A 19,873-nucleotide genomic window follows, 5' to 3' on the forward strand; every position below is an offset into this window, starting at 1 on the left:
CCATTCTTCCATGCAGGTCTCTAGCATCATGCTTTCATTCTCACTCCTTCAGTAATTGATCTTAGTTGTTTAGTCCATCAACCTTGTAGTCTTGGTCTGCATGAGGGCAGTAGGTTATTTATCTCCATTTTAGTAATGAATCAAGCCTCAACCTTCAATTGCCTGCTTTTTCCACAGCTAGGACTACTCCTTTTGAGTTGCTGTTCTGTGTGGAAGTACCTCAGCTTCCACTTCTACAGTGGCACAAGCAATGCATGAGTTATCGCATATAAGTGCTTGGAGAGTAATTATTACCAAATTTTGTATTCAGTCATTCTGGTCACTATTTACTATACCCTGTGCCATTCCAGAACAGGAGCCACCTCTGTTCTCAAGAGCTGACACTTTGCATGCAGCTGGGCTCTCTGATGCCACCACATTAACATTCAGTGCCTCCCAGTTTTGGAAGGCTGAAGTGCTGTGCCCTCAGTAACACATCGAACTTGCCAAGTCAAGGCAGAGAAGTGCTTTAGTTCCTGTCTTGTGACACATTAACAAAATGACATACTAAATCATACAAATGAGATCTGATCTGAAACCCTAGTTCTTTAAGTTATTCTTGCATGAGTGTCTTAATGATTTCATGTCTGGTTTGTTGTTTTTTTTAATGTTTTTTCCCTCTGCTCTCCCATGCATGTTGTCCAAGTCAAACAAGAAGACATTGTCTAATGCTGCAGCAGTGGAACCTGATTCTAAATAAAAGGCCTTTACTCTTTTTGGTTCAGGTCTATGATAAGTGTTTTGACAAGAACAAAAATAGTAGATATTGATGTAGCTGGTGCCTTTTAAAATGTGCAGCTTGTTAGGGTTTATTTGTTTGGTTTTTTTAAAAAAAAGTACATGAAAAGAGGAAGCTTATTGCTACTTGGCTACTGAGGTCAACTCATGTAATTTAGAATACTACAGTTCTGTGGTTTTGTATCTTAGAAACTTTCTGCAGTTGCCATTTTCTTTATTATAACAGAAGTCAGAAAGCAGGTACCTTGGAGCTGAACATTTAGAGGCTGATCTTGGAAAAGGAGCCTGCTGGTGCCCAGAAAGCTTGCTGCATTGCAATCAAAAACCCATGTGTAGCTGCTGCTTAAAACCAAGACAGCAAACCCTTCTTTGGTGGGCAGCTTGCTGCCCTTTAAAAGCAGCACAAAACCTTTCTGTTTTGTCAGGAGCTGAAGGGTGGGCTTTTGTTGGGTTTTTTTGTTGGGGTTTTTGGGGTTGTTCTGTGTTATTTTGTTTTAATTTTTTTTTCAAGTAGTGTTGGAGAGCATGGTTCTGCAAGCAGATTATTTCATGAGCCCAGTGATTTTTGTCTTGCTCAAGACACTTGGCAGTTGCAGAGTTAAAAAATGCCTGAAAGTTGGTCAATAAACACAGGTGCTTGCAATTACTAATTAATGTCATTTTGGCAGTGGGGAAACACCAAATCAAAGTCATAAAAACACTTGCATATGTCATCTGTTGCCGAGGTATGAATTATTTCCTAGTCTAATGCTAAGTTTATTTTGTTTCCAGTGGCATGCTCTCTCCCGTGAAGAACAAGCAAAATATTATGAACTAGCTCGTAAAGAAAGACAGCTACACATGCAGCTTTATCCAGGCTGGTCTGCAAGAGACAACTATGTAAGTTGCTCACTTGAAGGCTTTTTTACAAAACCAACTTCTGTTACTTAACTTCTTTTCCTTTCTTCTTTTTAACATGTGAAAAATTCTGGAGGAGAGTTGTTGAAGAAGCATAAAACATAAGCCTTATATTTGTTTGCACTTCAAGCATCCAGAAAAGCTGAGATTTTTTTGTTGTCATTGAGATTATGCTTATGAAAGTCACAGTTTTTAATGCTAAAAAAATAGCAAGAAAAGTTTTTTTTTCTAAGATAATGGCCAGTACTATCTGAAAGCTTATGTTCTACTGTACAGCCGTGAATTTTCCATAATTTTCTATTAATTCACTTGCTATCCAGAAATCATCTTTATCCCTGAGTGAAAAAGGGCTGTCTCTCTTTCAAGAGAACTGAAAGCCCAGGGGTCTTGATGCAAACTGAACTTTAGCTGAAAGTAATTCAGAATGGTCCTTCTGTGGAATGAAGCCTGCGAAATTTGTATAAGAAAAGTTCATGTTGGATCCTACTTTTATACCATTTGGTGAAGCTAAGTTTTCTTACAATTACTCTTTATTTTATAATTAAATATCAAACAATTGTTAATAGCACATTGCATGGCTTGCACTGAACAATTATATTATTGTACTTAGAATGAGTTGTCAGTGTAGTCATATGTTACGTTCTGAAACTTGAAAGCTGCAATCGTGAGAGACTGATCCTAGTCTGAGATCTGGGCTCCTTTCTGTCTCCACACCAGCTGTGACATTATTTACTGTGATAGTGTACATGCTATATCTGGCTCAGTTTTCTATCTGTTTTAGGTGGACAGTAATATTTATCTACTTCAGCAATATCTTGTGGGCATGAAAAGAGTATGAGGCACTTAACTACAGTGTTAACAGAAACTGTAGAAGTACCTACTTCCAATCCAGCACAGCTACTGTTCATCTTAAATGAAATTTGCATTTCTAAGGTAGAGTCTCTTAGGGAGATCTTTGGCATGGAAGGCATTGACACAGAAACTACCTGATCCATTCTAAAGCAAATGGCTTGGTCTTGCTGCCATCCATGGCCAGTTTTGTAAGCACAGACACTGCTGTAAGCCCTAACAGCTTGTTTCTGCCTGTTTTATGCAGTCATCTTTCCTAGCAGATGAGCTGTCATGACCTCACATAGGTAGGTTTTATTTCCAGTAATCAGACTGTGTTAAGAGTGGTCTTGAAATACACCTGGGCACAAATAGAGCCTTAGTGGTATGCTCCCTGAAAACAAGGGGATTTCAAGTATCTTGAACTTACTTGCTGGAAAATTGAGCCATTTTGGAGGTTGGTAGCTCCTGCTTACTGCATGTCAGTCTTCAGGATTGTTCTGTGATGCTCAGTCATGTTGACTTCGAAAACCTGACGTGTTTTGCCACAGCCTAGTGCCACAGAGTGCAGGCAGTGGAGCTGCGATTTCTTAAATGCCTTGGTAGCCATGTGGAGTGTGTAAGGTGGCAGGTATGAATTCTCTCTTTGATGCACTTCCAACCCGCATCCTGTGTGGAAGTAGAGCTCTGACGGACTCCATTCCTGTGTGCTGCAGTGGAGGACTCTGCTGGCTTCCTCTTGCAGGCCTCCTCTCTGCCTCGCCAGGCATGCACACGTTGTTGCAGTGGTGGTGAGAAGGTGATCACAGTAGATCACAGTTTATCACTTGAAACCTCTTCAGGTAAATGGAATATTTTTTTAGTTTTGCTGTATTTTTTTCCTCTTCATTTTTTGTAGCTTGAGCAGTCAAAAAAATGAAACTGTCTTCATTTAGCACAGATATTACTGCTCTATTTTCAGAATTAGAAGTGACTTAGGGGTGCCTCTTCTGTTTCATTTTCAGAATGAAAATTTCAGAAAACAGTAACATTTTAAAATATGTGCTTCTTGGGTTTAATTCTTCGATTTTGGTTTGTCTGGTTATTCAGGATTTCAGAAATTTCAAAATAATGTTAAGCATTGCTATTCAAATGTCAACAATTTTTTTTATTGTTATTATTACTGATACCCAAAGTAGTCCTGCAAAGTTTTGTGACAGTCACAAGGAGCACAGTGTTTTCACAATGTGGTAGCATGCTCATGTGCTGGAGTTGTCAGAAACTACCTCATCTGTGAATGCTGACAATCAGTTTTCAGCCCAGCCTTTTCCTTCAGTTTTTCCACTTCAGGTGTCTCATAGGTGTATCTCAGATCAGGTTTCAGTATGTGTTAGCACTTGAAGTCAGCCTGCCATAAAGAATAAAACAATTTTCCTTGCATGATTTTCCCACACTTAACATCTGCAGCAATGCAGAAGTATTGCAGGTGTGATAAATGCACATCACTGTGAATTTCCCAGAGCCCTTGAAAGCTGCTTTCTAACTTCTAGTCTTGCTCCTGTATTTAGAAGCTTGCTCACAAGGCATTGCTCAGCCTTGTTGCCAGCCTCAGGATAAATAAGGTCAGGAGCTTAAGACTCAGGAAGGCCCACACTTTCAGAGCAGGCTGGAGAGGACTTAAATTCATCTGCTGTAGCTTCACTGCAGCTTGTATTTGAAGCCCTTGCTTGCTGTCCCATCAGTGAGCACTGCAGTGGTTTGAGGTGGTTTCTCACATCACCTGCTGTCCTTCTCACATCTCCTTGCAGAGCTACCTAATGGAACGATGTGTCCTTCCACCTCAGCCCTTCCAGTTTGTGGCCACTGTGCGTGGCATGGGCTGTGCTGGGACACATGTTGGTGGCTGCCAGCCATGCAGAGCAGGGTAACCTCTGGCTGGGGGCAGGGGGATGGACAGCAGGTTGCAGTCCCACTTCCAGCAACTGCACCAGGGTTTGCCAGAGCTAATCTGTTAGAGTCTGTCCTGGCAGCTTGAAACCTTCTTTAAAATACACATGGATATGACTTTTATTTTGTTTTAATTAAAAGAAAAAATAATCTTTGACTAACAATACAGGAGAATAAAGAGAAGTGATATGGAAGAATATCAAGGTGGTAATTAGGGTGATGCAAGACACCTGAGGTTTGAAATTGTGGGTCTAAAGTGACCTTTTGTTTCCTGAAAGAGGGTGCAAATGGGGAGCACTAGCTGTTTCCATATTTAGGGGTGTGGGAGAATGTTGAGCATGTGGGTTGGCATGATGAGCCTCTGCCAGCACGGCTGGTGCCCATGTGGTGTCCAAGACAACTGCCTGATGTCCATTTCTGTCCTGCACCTTGGTCATGTTGAGGGCGCTCTGGTGCACAGCAGTCTGCTCTTTGCTTACTACACAGCATGTTCTCCGGGCTCAGCCGTACAAGTCTTGGCTTTTGTTGAGGTACAAGTGTTATCAGAACAGCTTTAGTTGGCTGGTTTGCACCCTGGGGACAAGTCATGGTCGTCGTAGGTACTTTCAACACCCTGTCTGCTGTTGCCATGTATGACAGTGTAAGTATCTGAATGTGTGAAGGGTTCTTGTAAGAGCCATAAATTATGGTATCAACATATGTGTCATCTGATTATTAAGTGTGAGAAGTCTTTTAGCTGCTTGCAGCTGCCAGGGTTAGTTGAAAAACTGCCAGAAATTGTAATTCCGTGTGGATATAAAAATGTGTTATTGCTCATGTACATATTTCTCCACAGATGCTGAGAGCAAACCTTGTTACCATTGCAACAGTTGGAAGTGGGTTAGAAAAGGTTTTAGTTACCCCGAAAACAATTGTGTTTTTTTCCTAACGGCTTTCTCAGTGTCCAGATGGCTTTTGTTTCTATGCTATGAGATGGGGGAGTGACAAAAAACCCCACAACTCTGTGCATGTAATGGTATGGTAAAATTCCCTGTTTTTCAGGGGAAGAAAAAGAAGAGGAAGAGAGAAAAGTTGCAGGAATCAGCATCAGGTAGGTCATGACCAACTCTTACTTCCATTTACCTCAGGTATATTTAGAAAACAGGGCTTGTGCTATTTAGTTTTTACATGCTTTTCTCTAACACTTGCTTCTGACAGATGTTTTAAGATGCTTCACTTCAAATGCAAGCCTGTGAAAATGCACACAATACACATCTCCTTGCCCTTACACCTTTCTATGCAGCAGTCCTGACTGCATCAAAATCTTTGGTTGAACTTGGGCGTTGCTGCAATCTTTGTCCTGCTTTACCTTTGCTTTTCTCCTCAGTCGATGTTCTGTTGTCCTTAGATTTAACTGTGTCTCAAATACTGTGTGGAATTGACGGACACTGGAAACTTTACACTGACCTTTTTGTAGTTTGAAATTTTTATCACTGTATTTTACATGCCTGTGTACACTAACAGCTGCCTAATAGGTTGGCTAAAAGCATCAGTGAGGTCTCTTCTTTGCCTGTAAAATATATACTAAGAAACACCCTGTGTTCCCCAACAAACATGGCTGGTATAAGAACCATAAAAAAACGAACAACAAAACCAAAAACATGTTAAAAACATCCATGTGATACTGTAGCAAACAAACTTATTTGGAATGTGCAAAAACTCTGTAACAAAAATTTGTTAAAGGAAAACAATCTTCTACAGGTACAGGCCCCAGAATGACAGCTGCCTACATCTGAAGCATGGTAAGAACATCTCTAAAGCTTTCCTGATGATAAAACTGAATTGTAAAATAAACTTTCTTATAAATTTTATGCAATAATAATATGAATTTAGCAAAAATTGCAGAAGCATCATACCTCAAAGCTAATGTTACTTGATGACTGATGGTTTTTATACCGGCTATCTATTAGGTGTTCACCATTTTACTTCTTAACCTTAATATTTTCAAATTGACTGTACCTCACTGACTCGCTGCAAGTCTGCCTGTGAAGCACAGGGATGGGTTTATTAAGCAGTGCTAACCCTCCCAGCCAGCAGACTGTCACATTTTGTAAGAGCAGGTTAGATGCTGGCTTCAGAGAATACTTTATGTGCTGACATCTACAAGATGCTGGCTGGCTGGGTACACTTAAAAAATTTATTCTCCTGTATACTAACAAAACATCTGCTAAGAAAATGGGACAATATTTCAATTATATAAAGCATTTCTTCCTCAACTGTACGATGGTATGTCAAGTATGATGTGGGTTGGGGTCTTTTGTCGTTGTTTTATTTCCAGTGTGTGTTTTCTCTCTTTATACCATAACATCTGCACAGAAGGTGGAATGACTAGTGATCACAAGTACCCAGTTAACACCATCAAGTCTTCTTGTGAATGCACACGGTACCACCGCGAGATCCTGATTTCTCAGTGTTTGTGTTAGAAGGCTGGTCCTTCTCTTCCTTGTAGTGTGATATGTTTTACAGTAGGAATGGCATTCGTTTGACACAATAGTTGCTTCTGCACCATCTAATTAACCCAGACTGCTTCTTGGAGATCCCTGAGAATTTCAGGAACCAGGCAAAAAAATAACCCTTTTAAAACTCACCTATGCTTTGTAACAGAAATGGGCTCTTTATCCCTCTACCCTGTTTGGCTACATGATCCCCTTGGCACTCAGAGTGGTCAGGAAAGTGGCCTCCTGTTGGCCCTCTGCTCTGCTGGGACTTTTGGCCAGAGAAAGCCAAGTTAAGTTTGCTTTGTGCAGTGTGTCAGTTGTCAGTCAGCCAGTGTGATTCAGGCCTCTTCTGTAGCTACACCATTATCCTAGCTAGTTTGAACTTGGCTGGGTTTAAGACTTTGGTTTGTTGGTTTTTTTTAAAGCTGAAGTAAAGTGAAAATGGAAAATACGTGCTCTTCTTTTCTTCCTGCTAAGTAAAAGTTTTTCAGGCAAGCGGGCTGTCTTGCCCTTTGCAATATGCCTGAGTCATGCTGATTTTAGTTGTGGATTGCAGCATTTGGGTTCTGTAGCCGATACAACAAATGTAGCTGTGAAGTAACATTAGTTACAGTGACTGCCATATTACACTTATTTAAAAAAACAACCAAAAAAACACATTATAATTGATGTTTCAGCTTCGTTGTTGGGGTCCGTGATTGTTATGAGTATTTTCCCTTTGATGTTAACAGAGCAACAGTAAGCAAAACACAGAATTTTATCTGAATTGATGCAGAACACTTGGCTGAGATTGGAATACTATTGAAGTTCAACTGACAGTTAAAAACAGGAGAATATTTGGTTTCTTGGATGCCGTACAGTCTAAAGGTTGACTGCCTTGTCTACACTGAACTACTTCTGTTGGAGTTTCTCTGTTTCCATTTTCTATATTAGAGGATGAGTTGAAATACAAGAGGATGAATGTCCTGAGTATATAGGTGTTCTCGTTTTCCCTTTTATCTCTACACCCTTTCCTTCCCTCCCCTTAAGCTCTGTAAGAGTGTGGAAACTGTATCTCTGTCCTAGTGCAATTTATGTAATGTGTGAGAACAGTAGGTACCTTTCCTCCACTGAAAGCGGAGTGTGCTGTGGACCCCATATATGTCCATGTAGGCAGCCTCACTAAATGTTGCATGCCAAGTGAATGCTCTCCACTGGAGACACACAGATGTGCTCCAGCTCAAAGTAAATGCACAGAATGATTGAGGGAACCTGAATTAGCCAGACTTCAAAGTAAACTTCTGAAGGGTGAGACTCTTGCCCTCTGCAAGCCTAATCCAAAAAATGTTTTGCCCACAAGCATAATATCTCACCAGGCCCACAGCAGAGCTGCTGTAGTTTTTACTGGATGGAGATAATAAGTTTGGGAATGCCCTTCAGTCAGTGCTGCAAAGAGCTCTTGAAGACAGGAAAACACCAGCTTTCTTGCTTGTACGGATGGTGCAAGGAAGAGGGGGAAGGAGGGTGGGAGGTCTGGGAAGGAGACAAACGTTCTGTTATCTGAGAAGAATCAGAAATGAGTAGGTGGCAAGACCAAAGAAAGAATCTCTAGATCAGCACAAAGGAGATCAGCCAGGGCTGTAATTAGGGTGATGTAAGTGAGAAGGATGAAATGGTGGGAGGGTTGTGTGGTGGGATGTTCAGAGGAAAGTAACGGAAGAGACATGTAAACAGAAATTATTTGAGATACTGTGAAAGTTTTGGGTGTTGGGGTTTTTGTTGTTGTTGGTTTTGGTCCATGAACGCTTCAGCACATTAACTGATTTTTAAGGTGCACCTCTAAGCTGCTTTTTGGCTTGGACAACATTTGAGTGGTGAAGTCAAGGTGGTAGTGTTAAGTTGCTCCCTTCTTGGAGTTGTACACTGCAGCAGGCTTCTTATGGCTTCACTGCTTAGGATTTTGCTGAGTTCTGCTCCCTCCTCCAGGCTGCTCAATGGCCAGTTTGTAAAATGCTTTAATATTACATTGCTTTAGGAATACTATGACCTGGTGCTCCAGTCTTTGCTAAATTATCCTGGGGTACTCCAGAGCACCTTGCCATTCTTGACAAGTTGTGAAACTGTCCCCAAGTGGGATTTTATTTTCAGTTGACATAGCTCAACAGCATGTTTGAGATAATTTGTATTTGTTGAAGAAATAACTCGTATGCGTTCTCTCCTTCTGAAATCACCCAAGAGTGGCATAAGACCTGATAATGTTAAAAATGAGCTTGGGAGAGGCCAGGAGGAAGGGGAAACAGGGAAATCTTAAGATTAAGGACCAGGTAGAGATCATCTGTTGAACACTTTTCATAAAGGTGGGTGTTTTCTTGTTACTTTAAGCACAACCTTCTAGAAGACTCGTAAATGGGAGCAATTTTGTTGTGGCAGTGGAGATTCCCGATTTTGTATTCAGTTTGGCTTTTGGAAGGAAAAAAGCTCATTTTTAGCATCTCGTGAGTATTTTTAAACCAGCAAGGAAATTGAGGGGTACTAACAAAAATTCCTTCCAATTGTTCTGCAATGTGGAAATAGTTAACTTCTTATGACTCGCTATGTACAGTAATTGTACAAGACACATCATTTGACATATGTCAGGATGCAACTGGGAAGTTCTCACAAGCTACATAATTTAACATTGTGTTTTGGCATATCTTCAAGGGCTAAAAAGAGTGATAGAGAAGCTTAGTAGACATTTGAAAACCTGTGAGAAGTGTATTTGTGGCTTGCAAAATTGCATGACAATTAGCACTTAGATTAGCAAAGCTTTCAAAAAATGAGAGAAGTTGACTGATTTACAATCAGAAGCTCTTAAAAGGATCAGATGAAGACTGTTTAACTGTAAACAATGAATTATCTATAACCCTTCAAATTTCATACATGAAAATTAGAGGCACATTTCAGGGAAGAAGTGTTTTTTGGATAATGTTGCAAGAATTTGTGATTGGATTATCTTTTCCTTACTACTGAGACATAAAATGGAGTGAGGATGTGAAAGCAGACTAGAAGGTGGACCAGTCTACAGCCAGAACACTGTGGGAAAGAACTGTTTGATGACTGGGGTCATGGTTGTGACCATGGGTTTCTGGCCAGCATCCTAGAAAGGAGATAGAAAGAGGATGTGGTACTTTGCCTTCTGAGGCACATGTTTTCTAACCTGGTTTGTCCAGTGCTCTCAAAGTTGCTGCTGGAGTAGTTGAAAATGGAAGAAACACTCTGACCCTTTCCATACTCTCTGGCTGCTCAAAAGCTTTAAACAGAGGAGGATCTGTGCAGATGTTCATGTATGAGAATTTATGGTGATGGTGGTGCAGAGACTTATTATTTGCTTTAAAAATTGTTTCCTGTGTGACTCGTGTTTCTGTATTCCCTGTTTTGCGTATGTACTGTGGCCTTCAGTATAGGCAAGAGGGACAGAATGAACAAAAGAGAATTTGCTGGATTGAAACATTTCTATTTTTGAATACTTTGGTTAACTTCAGCCTGTTTCAGGTAGGCATAGAAATTTCCAGCAACAATGGCTATAGTCCTCAGACAGATCCCTTCCTGCAGCTTCATTCTGACCTGACATTGCTCTTACCAGGGTGAAAGGCAGAAAACCTCCTCTCTTGCAGGCTTTCCAACATTAAGAGAAACGTCCAAGAGCAGGGGTGAAGTGCAGCTGCTCCTGCACTGGAGGCTGGTCCCGTAGGCACTGGCAGCTGCTGCGGGAGATGTGGCAGAGCAGAGCCAGTGCAGCAGCCTAGGGAAGGGAAAGAAGGGAAGGAAGAGGAGGAAGGGAGGGAGGGAGGAAAGGAAGGAAAAGAAGGAAAGGGAGGAAGGGTTTAAAAGCTATTTTGGTTGCAGTCAGAGACTATGGGAGGAATAAGGGCAAGTCAGGGTAGGGGCCAAGCATAGGTTTTCTAATTAAAAAAACCAGCAGAACACTTTCATCTAGACAATCAGCATAGGTACAGGGGAAGGGAAACAAGAACATTTTGCAGGAATTTATGAAATGTTAGTTTCTGCATCCAAAGGGTGTAGCAAGATCAGCTATGAAGCTGACCTTCAGCATTTCGTGTTTTAAAGTAGATAATTCAGAAGATGAACATCTAGAACCTGTTTTTTTGTCAGAGATGCTTGAGCTGCAGATGGTGTTGTGAACTTACGAGGTTTGGACTCAGCCACATTTACATGTGATTTAAAAAAAAACCACAAACCTGTATTGTTTCACTTCTGAGGTGTTAGCAATAGGCAGCTTGGGCTAGAATGAAGGAACAGTGGGATGACTATTGTTCTAACTTTTCCTGTGGGATAGGGTGGGGACAGGGAGTTGACAGCTGGTGCACCATTATTCTCTGGATAAAAATGGTATCTTTTAGTGGATTCAGTAAAGTTGCCACCAGACTGAGAATTTTATGGTAATGAGAAAAACCCTGTTTCATAAAGGAAACATAAGATTTTAAAATGTGGTTTCATTTCCAACTGGAAAAAACCCTCAGCATTTTAGTGTTCCTCTCATCACATTTCAATTTTTTAGTGTATTTACATGAAACATTTCCAAATGAGAAATAGATACCGTATTCCTGAACAGCTAGAAAGCAAATTGTTATGACATTGTCTAAGTCTTTCCCATTTATTTTTTTTTTTCTGGAGACTAAGCTTGGGTGAAACCTGCCCTCTAGCACTCAGTTTTGTTTCTGTCTGCCTCTGACTTTGAGAGATTTTGATTGAAGATGTCTTCTGATAAAAATGCATGCAAAACTAGCCATTCTGAAGACAAAAAAAAAAACAACCAAAAATGCATTAAATTTGGTGTTGCAAAAGTCCCTGCTAGTAGAGCCAACCTCATACAAGGCAGTTTCTTAATTCTCTACTTCAAGACTTCTTATGCAAGTCATCTTTTACATATACCATCCTTTACCCCCTTGTTAAGACTGTACCATATAAACAGTTTTGAAAGCGTGCAGATGGAGAAGCTGTACAAGGAAAAGAAGCTCACAGCAGGGCCAGCTGAAACACTACTGTCATGAGACTGGCAGCCAGTTGGACAGTATGTGTTTTAGTGTGGCCTTTCAGGACACCAGCTTTCTGTCACTGGTTGCAGCAGTAGGAGCAAATGTTGGAAGCATGTGTGCAGGTGTCATTGGGTTGTAGGGTATGAGTAGAGTTAGATGCAATGAGGGAAATGGGACCAGTGACCATCTCGCCAAATTGGTGTTCTTGTCACAGGCATCTGTAGAGTGGGATCAGAGGGTAAGAGAACTAAGGAGGCTTAACTGAGCAGAGACATAATTTCTGAAGTGGCTTCCTCCTTACAAAAGTAAGATATGTGTTTCCTCATGACCGTTAAGTTGCATCAGAATTAAACTAAGGGGTTTTGAGAGATCTCTACCCTTTATGTCTGGGATACTTGAAATTGCACAAGGTAAAATGTGACTGCCAAAATAACTATATATAATAAGTTTTATGGGGTGTACATTTGCTTGACAGAAGGTGAGATGATACCTTCATGAACAGTTTTCTTCCCATATGTGTGTCTTCTGAGATAAAACAGGGGGCTTGTGCAGTCTGGACCAGTAGAGATTTTCTGCTGAGATAACTTAATTGTATCTGAGTGAAGTTGATGTATTTGAGCTCTGTAGTGGTTTCTGTGTATTGCTATCTTACACTAGTAGTGTTGCTCTGTGGATGCCTATGAACAGAGGAGTTGATAAAGCTCAAGAATACTCAGGTTACATCTGACTTACCTCAGGTTGCATGAAAGTAACTACTTAAATGATTCTATGTACTAGAATATTTAAATGTTGAGATTGTCTTTCAGAGTACAGTGTAAACTCTAACCTATGGTTTGCTGTGTCAGAAAAGATTATATAGAAAGGAAACTTTACCTATGTTATTTCTTTTGGTTTATTTTTTTTAAAGGATTTTCACTTACTACTTTACCAGTACCTCATGTCTTTTCTGTTACAGCAGGTGAAAACTGAAGCTGCAGTTTCAGTTCCCCTAGAACTCATGCATCTTTCTTAACTGCTGAAATAAATAATGTTTAAAATAGTCTTTTGAATATTTTTGTATGCCTTAAAGGTACAAAAAGGAGCCAAGTCTGTATCTTCCTCCGTTGCCAGATTACTTTTAGTATATTATTCCTCTTTAATAAGCTGCTAGAAATAGCTGTCTAAAGGTTATCTGGTTTTTATTATATGCATGGAACCTCTCTCTTCTCCCACTCCCAACAGGAAAAATACATCCTGGGTCTTCCAGATGGATCTTTTAAAGATCGTAGCTCAGTGATAGAGCTTCTAGTTTCATGCTGCCTACACTGGGGGCCTTTGATAAGAGCCACACCTGCTTTGGCATCACTGACTTCAGCTGCACAAAGTGGGAGCCCTGAAATATCTGGGTGTTCCCAGATAGTAGCTGACACTAACCTGCTCTGGAAGAGGTCTCTGACTCAGAGGGATGTGGGTGCTGGGTAATCCTGCTGCTCACCTAAAGCATCTGAGGCCAAAATGGGAAAACAGAAATTAGGACCCCAGACTTCACCTGTAGTCAATGGAGAGGTGTTTTCAGGGGTAGCTGCTTCAGGGCATCAGTGGATCATTTGTCACTGGAGACTTGGTTCACAGTTACCAGTAATGGGCTGAGGCTAACAGCAGCAACAAAAAAAAAACACCAAGAAAAAAATTGCCACTGATATAGCTTCAATGTGGCAGTATCTGTTACAGTTCTAGGGCACAATTTTATGTAATTTCTTAAGCAACAAAAGCAGCTTAAAAGGTTTCCTGGGCTGCCTGCTGGTATCCAGCTCTTGCAGAGAGGGCTTTTTCCTGTCTCCTTAGTTCCCTCCATCCATGTGCTGTAACAGCTTGTGGGACCCTGCAGCAAATTGGATTACTAAAACGACTGGGGTTTTGTTGGGAGGTGTTTTTTTGTTGTGTTTTGTTTAGATACAACAAAGGTTGTGGAGTGTTTGTTTTTGTTTGCCCAGAATATTTCAAGGATCTGGTTTAGGCTAACCCCACAAACCATGGCACAGCTGGGCAGGAAGAGGAGCAGACTGCAGCACCGGCATCTATCTGCTTGTGCCTGGAACTCCCTCCAGCTCTGCTGCTAAAGAAAATACAAAGGGGGCTTCACAAACAGTGTGAACCTCTCTGATAAATAATGACTTGGTTCTGCATACTCAGAGTTTCTGGTGAATTGGATAAAACCTAGCAGTAAGTTGAATATGTTCATTGAGGACTTGAAAATGTCAGTTTTGGTGTCCAGGTCCCTGAGTTTGCCATGTTGTTTGAAGTGCTGGATTAAAAGCCAGGTTTGGAGACTGACTTTTTTGTTGTTTTGATTTGTTTTGGGTTTTTTTTAATACATAGAACTGCCATGTTGTGTTGTTTTGTCTCTTCTTACAACTGTATGAAAACAACCTATGGTGGGGAAAGGTGTAGAAAAAAAACACCACTTGGTTTACAGTTTTCACTTTCTCTTGTCTTTTGTGAAGGCTCAGATGTCTCTTTTACTCTGTACTTACTCCTGTACCAACCCAGACACTCTTGATGTTCTTCCATAACTACTTCTGATTATCACAGCCTGGATGAACTTGCATAATCCTCTGTCTTGTTCTAGCAAAATGGAGAGGAGTTAAAGACTAGAGGAGGAGCACAAGGCCCTTGTGGAATCACCCTTCATCTCATTACCAACCATGGGTTGGATTTCTGAACCCCCTCTGGTGCTCTTGCTCTCAGCCATTGAGCAAAGGCTTGTTAGGAAGCTTTAGTTTTACTGTAGTGATTCATGCAGTACAGTTGTATCACTTCAGCTTTTCTTTTTACATTGAAGTACTGTTGAATTTTACTGAGGTGGGGTATTTTTTTTCCCCTTTCCTCCTGCAGTCAGATGTACACTGCAAATGGCACAGACAGTGCCTCCTATTGTGGCTCAGGCTCAAGACTTCACATATGTAAAATGTGACTTGCAGCACTTTCTTTGAAGCCTAACCACAGCCAGGGAGCTGTAATTGCAGTCTTTGATTGCGCCGACTTCACTTGTGGATTGGGCTTTGCTAGGGCATGCCTTGCTTGGCGAGACTTCAGCTACAGCCCCCCAGTGAAGCCTTAGATGTGGGAAGTCTTCAGTCTCCTTAGCACATGCCTGTGGTTTCTTGAAAAGAATCCTGATTTGACCTGTTTTATATCTGTAAGGCAACACCATCGTCATTTGTATTTTTTAGGTATTATTTTGTTTATCAGCAGTAGAAGCAATTTCCAGCCTGTAGTCTTCATGTGCAGCTGGGGGAAAGGTTGGGTTCTAGATGCTGTTTTCAGGATAGCTACTGTGTAATTTGCTGCACTGCAGTATTTGGTTAGAAATAAAAATATTTGAGGCTTTGCTCTGCCTGACCCCTTGCAGAATTCCAGTAGCATCTGCAGCCTCTCTACTGGAGCAGAGGACAACTGGGCTCTGAGAGGGGCTACGGAAAGGAGGCAGGCACTGGAAAAGCTGCCTTTGGGTTGAGAAAGATGGAATGGCTGCTGTTTGAAAAAGCTGAGGGCCAGAGCAAGGCCGCGGTCGTTATTTTAACCTCCTGACTTCAAAGACAGCTTGCTGGTAAGGAAAGGGGGGAGGAGGCAGGGAACCATCCAACAGAAGAGCATTTCATTTCCTTCAGTGAAGTAGACATTCCTGGCTGCTAATGGGGAGTAGCTCTGAATCACAGTGCTTGTATCAGACTGCTGTGAACTACTGGCCTGGCGCCTCAAGGCCATTCCTCAACAGGAAGCTGAATGTTTTCATGTAAGACTGAGAGGAAAACCTTCCCAGGAAGAGCAACCTGGACCAAACCTTTGAAAATCTGGGATGAAAAGGCACAAAATAAATATAAAGCTGCAGGGTGCTCTCCCCAGTGTTCCTCTGCTGTTTGCTTGGCCTCTCTTTCGTGCTCCTTGGAAAGGTAGAGCCCTTCATAGCTCTTTGATCCGCATGTGTTACAGAGCACTGTGCTACTTTATTAAAAAAAAAAAAAAAAAGGCAGGAAGCTCAGAAGGCTTTTTTTAGTTGGGACTCGGGCTGGTTTTATGAGGAAATAGGAACTGTATTAGTCAATACAGACCACCTCTGTTGAAATCACTGGCCTGCCTGTGGACTTTACGCTGTGCTGTTTAAGAGGCCAGAGTATGGCTTTAAATGTCCTTTTGTGGCTACTGGCAGTGAAAATTATTCATTATGTATGAATAATATATGTATCGGGGCGGGGGGGAAGGGGAGAGTGTCCTTCAAATCAAAGCTGTGCAGTGTAGTTTATCATGAATCTGTGCTGCTTCTTTCTACCTTACTCTGTAGCTAAACTTCAGTGTCCTCTTTTCAACTTTTCCACTAAAACAATGGTCCTGTGGGTGGCCCCTGATGAGGGGTCAGCTTGTTCAGTAAGATTTTGGGCCTTCAGCCTGTGCTCACTAAAATAAAAGGGTTTGATTTTGGAGGCATTCTACCCTGGAGTACATTAGCCTTTGTAACTCCTTATTCAGGAGAGACCAACCAGTCCAGGCAAAATGCTTTGCATTCTAATGGCTTACATGGAAGCTGCTGTGGATGGGAGGTGGGTACCCAGCTATGGTTTAAAACAGGCCTGGTTTAAATACTGCTGCTGTAATATTTGCCGATTAATTCTGCTCTTATAGGCTTAAGCATTCTGTCTGTTACAATGAGTCTAACAAAAGTTTGACTTGTGGTTTCAATAACTCCATTTCTTCAGAAACTTGTTCTGCCTTGTCTTGCATGATTCAGGGTGCTGGCAGTGGATCTTCTTTGTGTGACTAAGCATTTTGTGTTTCTGCTGGGGAAAAAAACTCACTTGCTTCCACTTAACTGCATTCCTGTGCTAATTTTGGTCATTCTTAAAAGCTCTGCTCATTGAACCCTCTACTTGTTTGACAGCTGAGTAATACCTGGAGGCCTAAAGGTTAACGTAGATTTTTTTGAGATACCAATAATCCTGGAGAGCATGTGTCCGTATGTGGAAAAACACCTGACTTACTAGACAGTCTTTGGGTGGAGTCTGTTACAACCCAGTTGTCTGGGTTGTAAGGGCAGGGGTGATGGTTGAGTTGGCAGTTGTGTAAGTCAGCTGATGTAACCCAGAGATCTCATGATGAAGAGCTGTTCCTCCGAATGAACAATACCAGTAAGGTTTACACTGGTGGCCTTTTTGCATGCTGTAAGAACATAAATCCATCCAAGATTCTAGTGAACTTTACTGCTAGGTAAGAGGCCCGTGGCTCTTATGCATCTTGAAGGTGTAGCCTACCTCGCTGAAGAGCAGAAGGAATCCTCCTCAGTCACGTGGATGCATGGTAGGGTCAGTGTTCACTCAGGCCTCACCCACCGCATTCCCCATACCAGCTGCTTGCTGAAGACAGGATTTCTTTGTTTCTGCAGGGAGCAGCTCTGGAGGCTCTCCAGTAGAGGTTTAATTGACTTCAACCACTGTAGTACCAAAGCCTGAGAATGTCTAGTTTTGTAACAGATATCTGGGTCAAATGTTGTAGATGAATATAATTCCCTTTAGTAGTGGATTTCATCTGTGATATGTTGAATGTCTAAATGGCTTAAAACCCCACGTTTCTACTTGGTGTGGATGTCTATTTACAATTCAAAGTACTCTCCATAAATATTCTTGCAGACTTCAAGCAAGGACAGATAGCAATACTCTGCACTTAAGTTGGACATTGCAAATGCACATTCCACTAATAAAGTTGTGTCATAATTACACTGATCCAGCTTCTTCAGAGGATTAAAAAAAAAATAATTATAAACGCTCCATATAGACTTTATCACTTTCTCTCTCTCTCTCCCCTCTCTGTAGGTGGGAAAAGAAATGCTTTCTCAACTTGCAAAGCAAAGGCGGCGACACCAGGACCCCTTCTGGAGATGGAAGCTTGTTAAACCCTAGGTGTGTCCTCCATCCACACAGACCACCCCCAAGGAGTCTGTCTAGGATGTCATTCACCCTGATGTCACTGCTAGAGACACTGAATCATAAAGACAATCACTGCCAAATTCCTTCACTATCACAAGGGTCCAGCCCTGATATAAATAGAGCAAATGAGCTCCTGGGTCAGCAGAGCAGCTTTTTTCTTCACTCCACCTCTGCCTTGCACTCTTAAGCCCCCATCTCATCTGTGTCCATATCAAGTCAGCATACAAAGTAGCATGGCTGTCTCTGCCTGCTTCAGCCAATGGAATAATGTAGACCACAGCTGCCCGTACAGCACATCAAGGAATGGAATTTGCCTGGACCAGGATGACACACTCAACCTTCTTTTTATTTAATGGTGCGACAGGATCAACTTTGGTTTTAGCTTTTTTAAGAAACTTGAATGCTTTTATATTTTAACTTTTAGTTTGTAATTTCTTTGGTGTATATTTTACTAGGTATGAGCTTTTAAACAAGTGTCAGAAATCTGAAATACTTTTTAAATAAAAGGGTGTTTTCTTTTTTTTTTTTTTTTCTTCTGCCAGAGGAAAAACCCATATGGATAAAAGGTGGCTTTTTTGTTAAACTATTTGTAACAAATAGTGGCCTCTCAGTCTATATAATACAGTGTCCTACAGAACTAAATAAATGTAACAATAGCTGGTCAGTAGACACGTCAGTCTTGCATCATCTACTCTGTAAACATAAGCAATACATTCAGCAAATCTGACTGCAGTGAGTTCTCCTTCTCACCCATTCCCCTTCTCCTTGTAAAAAGCCCAGCACTTGAATTATTACTTCAATTGTTCTGTATTTGTATCTGTTTTTGTTAGCCTGTTAGTGGGATTTTATGCCAGTTGTTGAAATAAGCATTGATGTACCCATTTTTTAAAATAGTAAGGCACAGCCTTTGCCAAAAATACTGTCAACTGATTTTTATTTTTTTTTTGTCATTCCAGTTTGAGTTAATGTGCTGAGCATTTGTTTTTTAATAAAAGCTTTGTAATAAAACTAAAGTTAATTGTCTGGCTTAAAAAAAAGGAGTTTGCACTTGATGGAGTAGAGTCCCTCAAAGGTAGAAGCAAGAGGAGGAAGGCACTTCTAAGGCAGAAGACTTTTGGCTCAGTCTTCCCTTGTAGGAAATGCAAGTGTCTGTTCAGCTGTTTGCTCACCTGAAGTAAAGTCATTTTGGAAGCTAACTTTTCTCCCTGAAGAGGGCAGAAGTCTCTAGTTTTCGTACGAGGAGAAAAGAAGGGGCAGGTTCAGTGCTCCCTTATGCTTCTCAGTTAACTTTGGTACAAGGGGAAGCACCAGGGTCTGTGGTCCCTTCACCTGTCTTTGGTTTCCTACTAAAACTGCAGTGAACACAGCAGTGGTTTTAAGCTGATGATTATGGATTATATGGATTTCCTTCTTTCTGGATGCAGTTCATGCCCACACAAGGGGCAGGGGCCTACCTGTTATCCCTCAGTCAGGGACTGGAGCTGGCTGCACAATCAGCTGCAGAGGGGTCTGATGTCTTGGTATCAGATCCATAGTCAGCATGGCCTGCCAGTGGTGCCCTTGAGATGTTCCTGCAATAGCAAGCTGCTCCTTTGCGCACTTCAAAACTGAAAGCACACATTTGTGTCTTTTAAGCCCCAAATCCTACCAGCCCCTTCTCTGATACCTTTCCCCTTTTGTTCAGAGACTGGCATTCCACAGCTCTAAAAAACAGATACAGCTGCCTGACTTCTACTAAAGTAGTTCAAAAGGAAAAACACCCCAACACTGTAGCCACAGATAAATTATTCCAGTGGCTTGTGAGCACCACTGCAAAAGAAATACTATGAACTGTACACTGAATCTGCATACCTCATATTCTAGCTCCTGAATCACTGTTTCCTGTGAGACTGGACTTAGTCTAACTTGAGCCACAAGAAATGATGGAGATGAGTTACCGTCCAAGGAAGCTTTGTGATTAGATTATTTATAACTGACCCTTAAGCTCTGTTGCATA

At 41.4% G+C, this 19,873-nt stretch overlaps 1 protein-coding gene across 1 annotated transcript in view; it reads left to right on the forward strand.

Moving 5' to 3' along the window:
- Positions 1-18,885, forward strand: part of LEF1 (lymphoid enhancer-binding factor 1) — a 72,305-nt gene extending 53,420 nt beyond the window's left edge. The window contains 4 exon segments of the mRNA XM_010004091.1: positions 1,549-1,656; positions 5,470-5,518; positions 6,169-6,209; positions 17,764-18,885. Coding sequence (XP_010002393.1) covers positions 1,549-1,656; positions 5,470-5,518; positions 6,169-6,203 — 192 coding nt within the window. The 3' untranslated portion in view covers positions 6,204-6,209; positions 17,764-18,885.
- Positions 18,886-19,873: the final 988 nt, after the last annotated feature.

This window comes from Chaetura pelagica, unplaced genomic scaffold, assembly GCF_000747805.2.
Source record: "Chaetura pelagica isolate M959 unplaced genomic scaffold, ChaPel_1.0 scaffold88, whole genome shotgun sequence".
In the NCBI taxonomy this organism is placed as follows: domain Eukaryota; kingdom Metazoa; phylum Chordata; class Aves; order Apodiformes; family Apodidae; genus Chaetura; species Chaetura pelagica.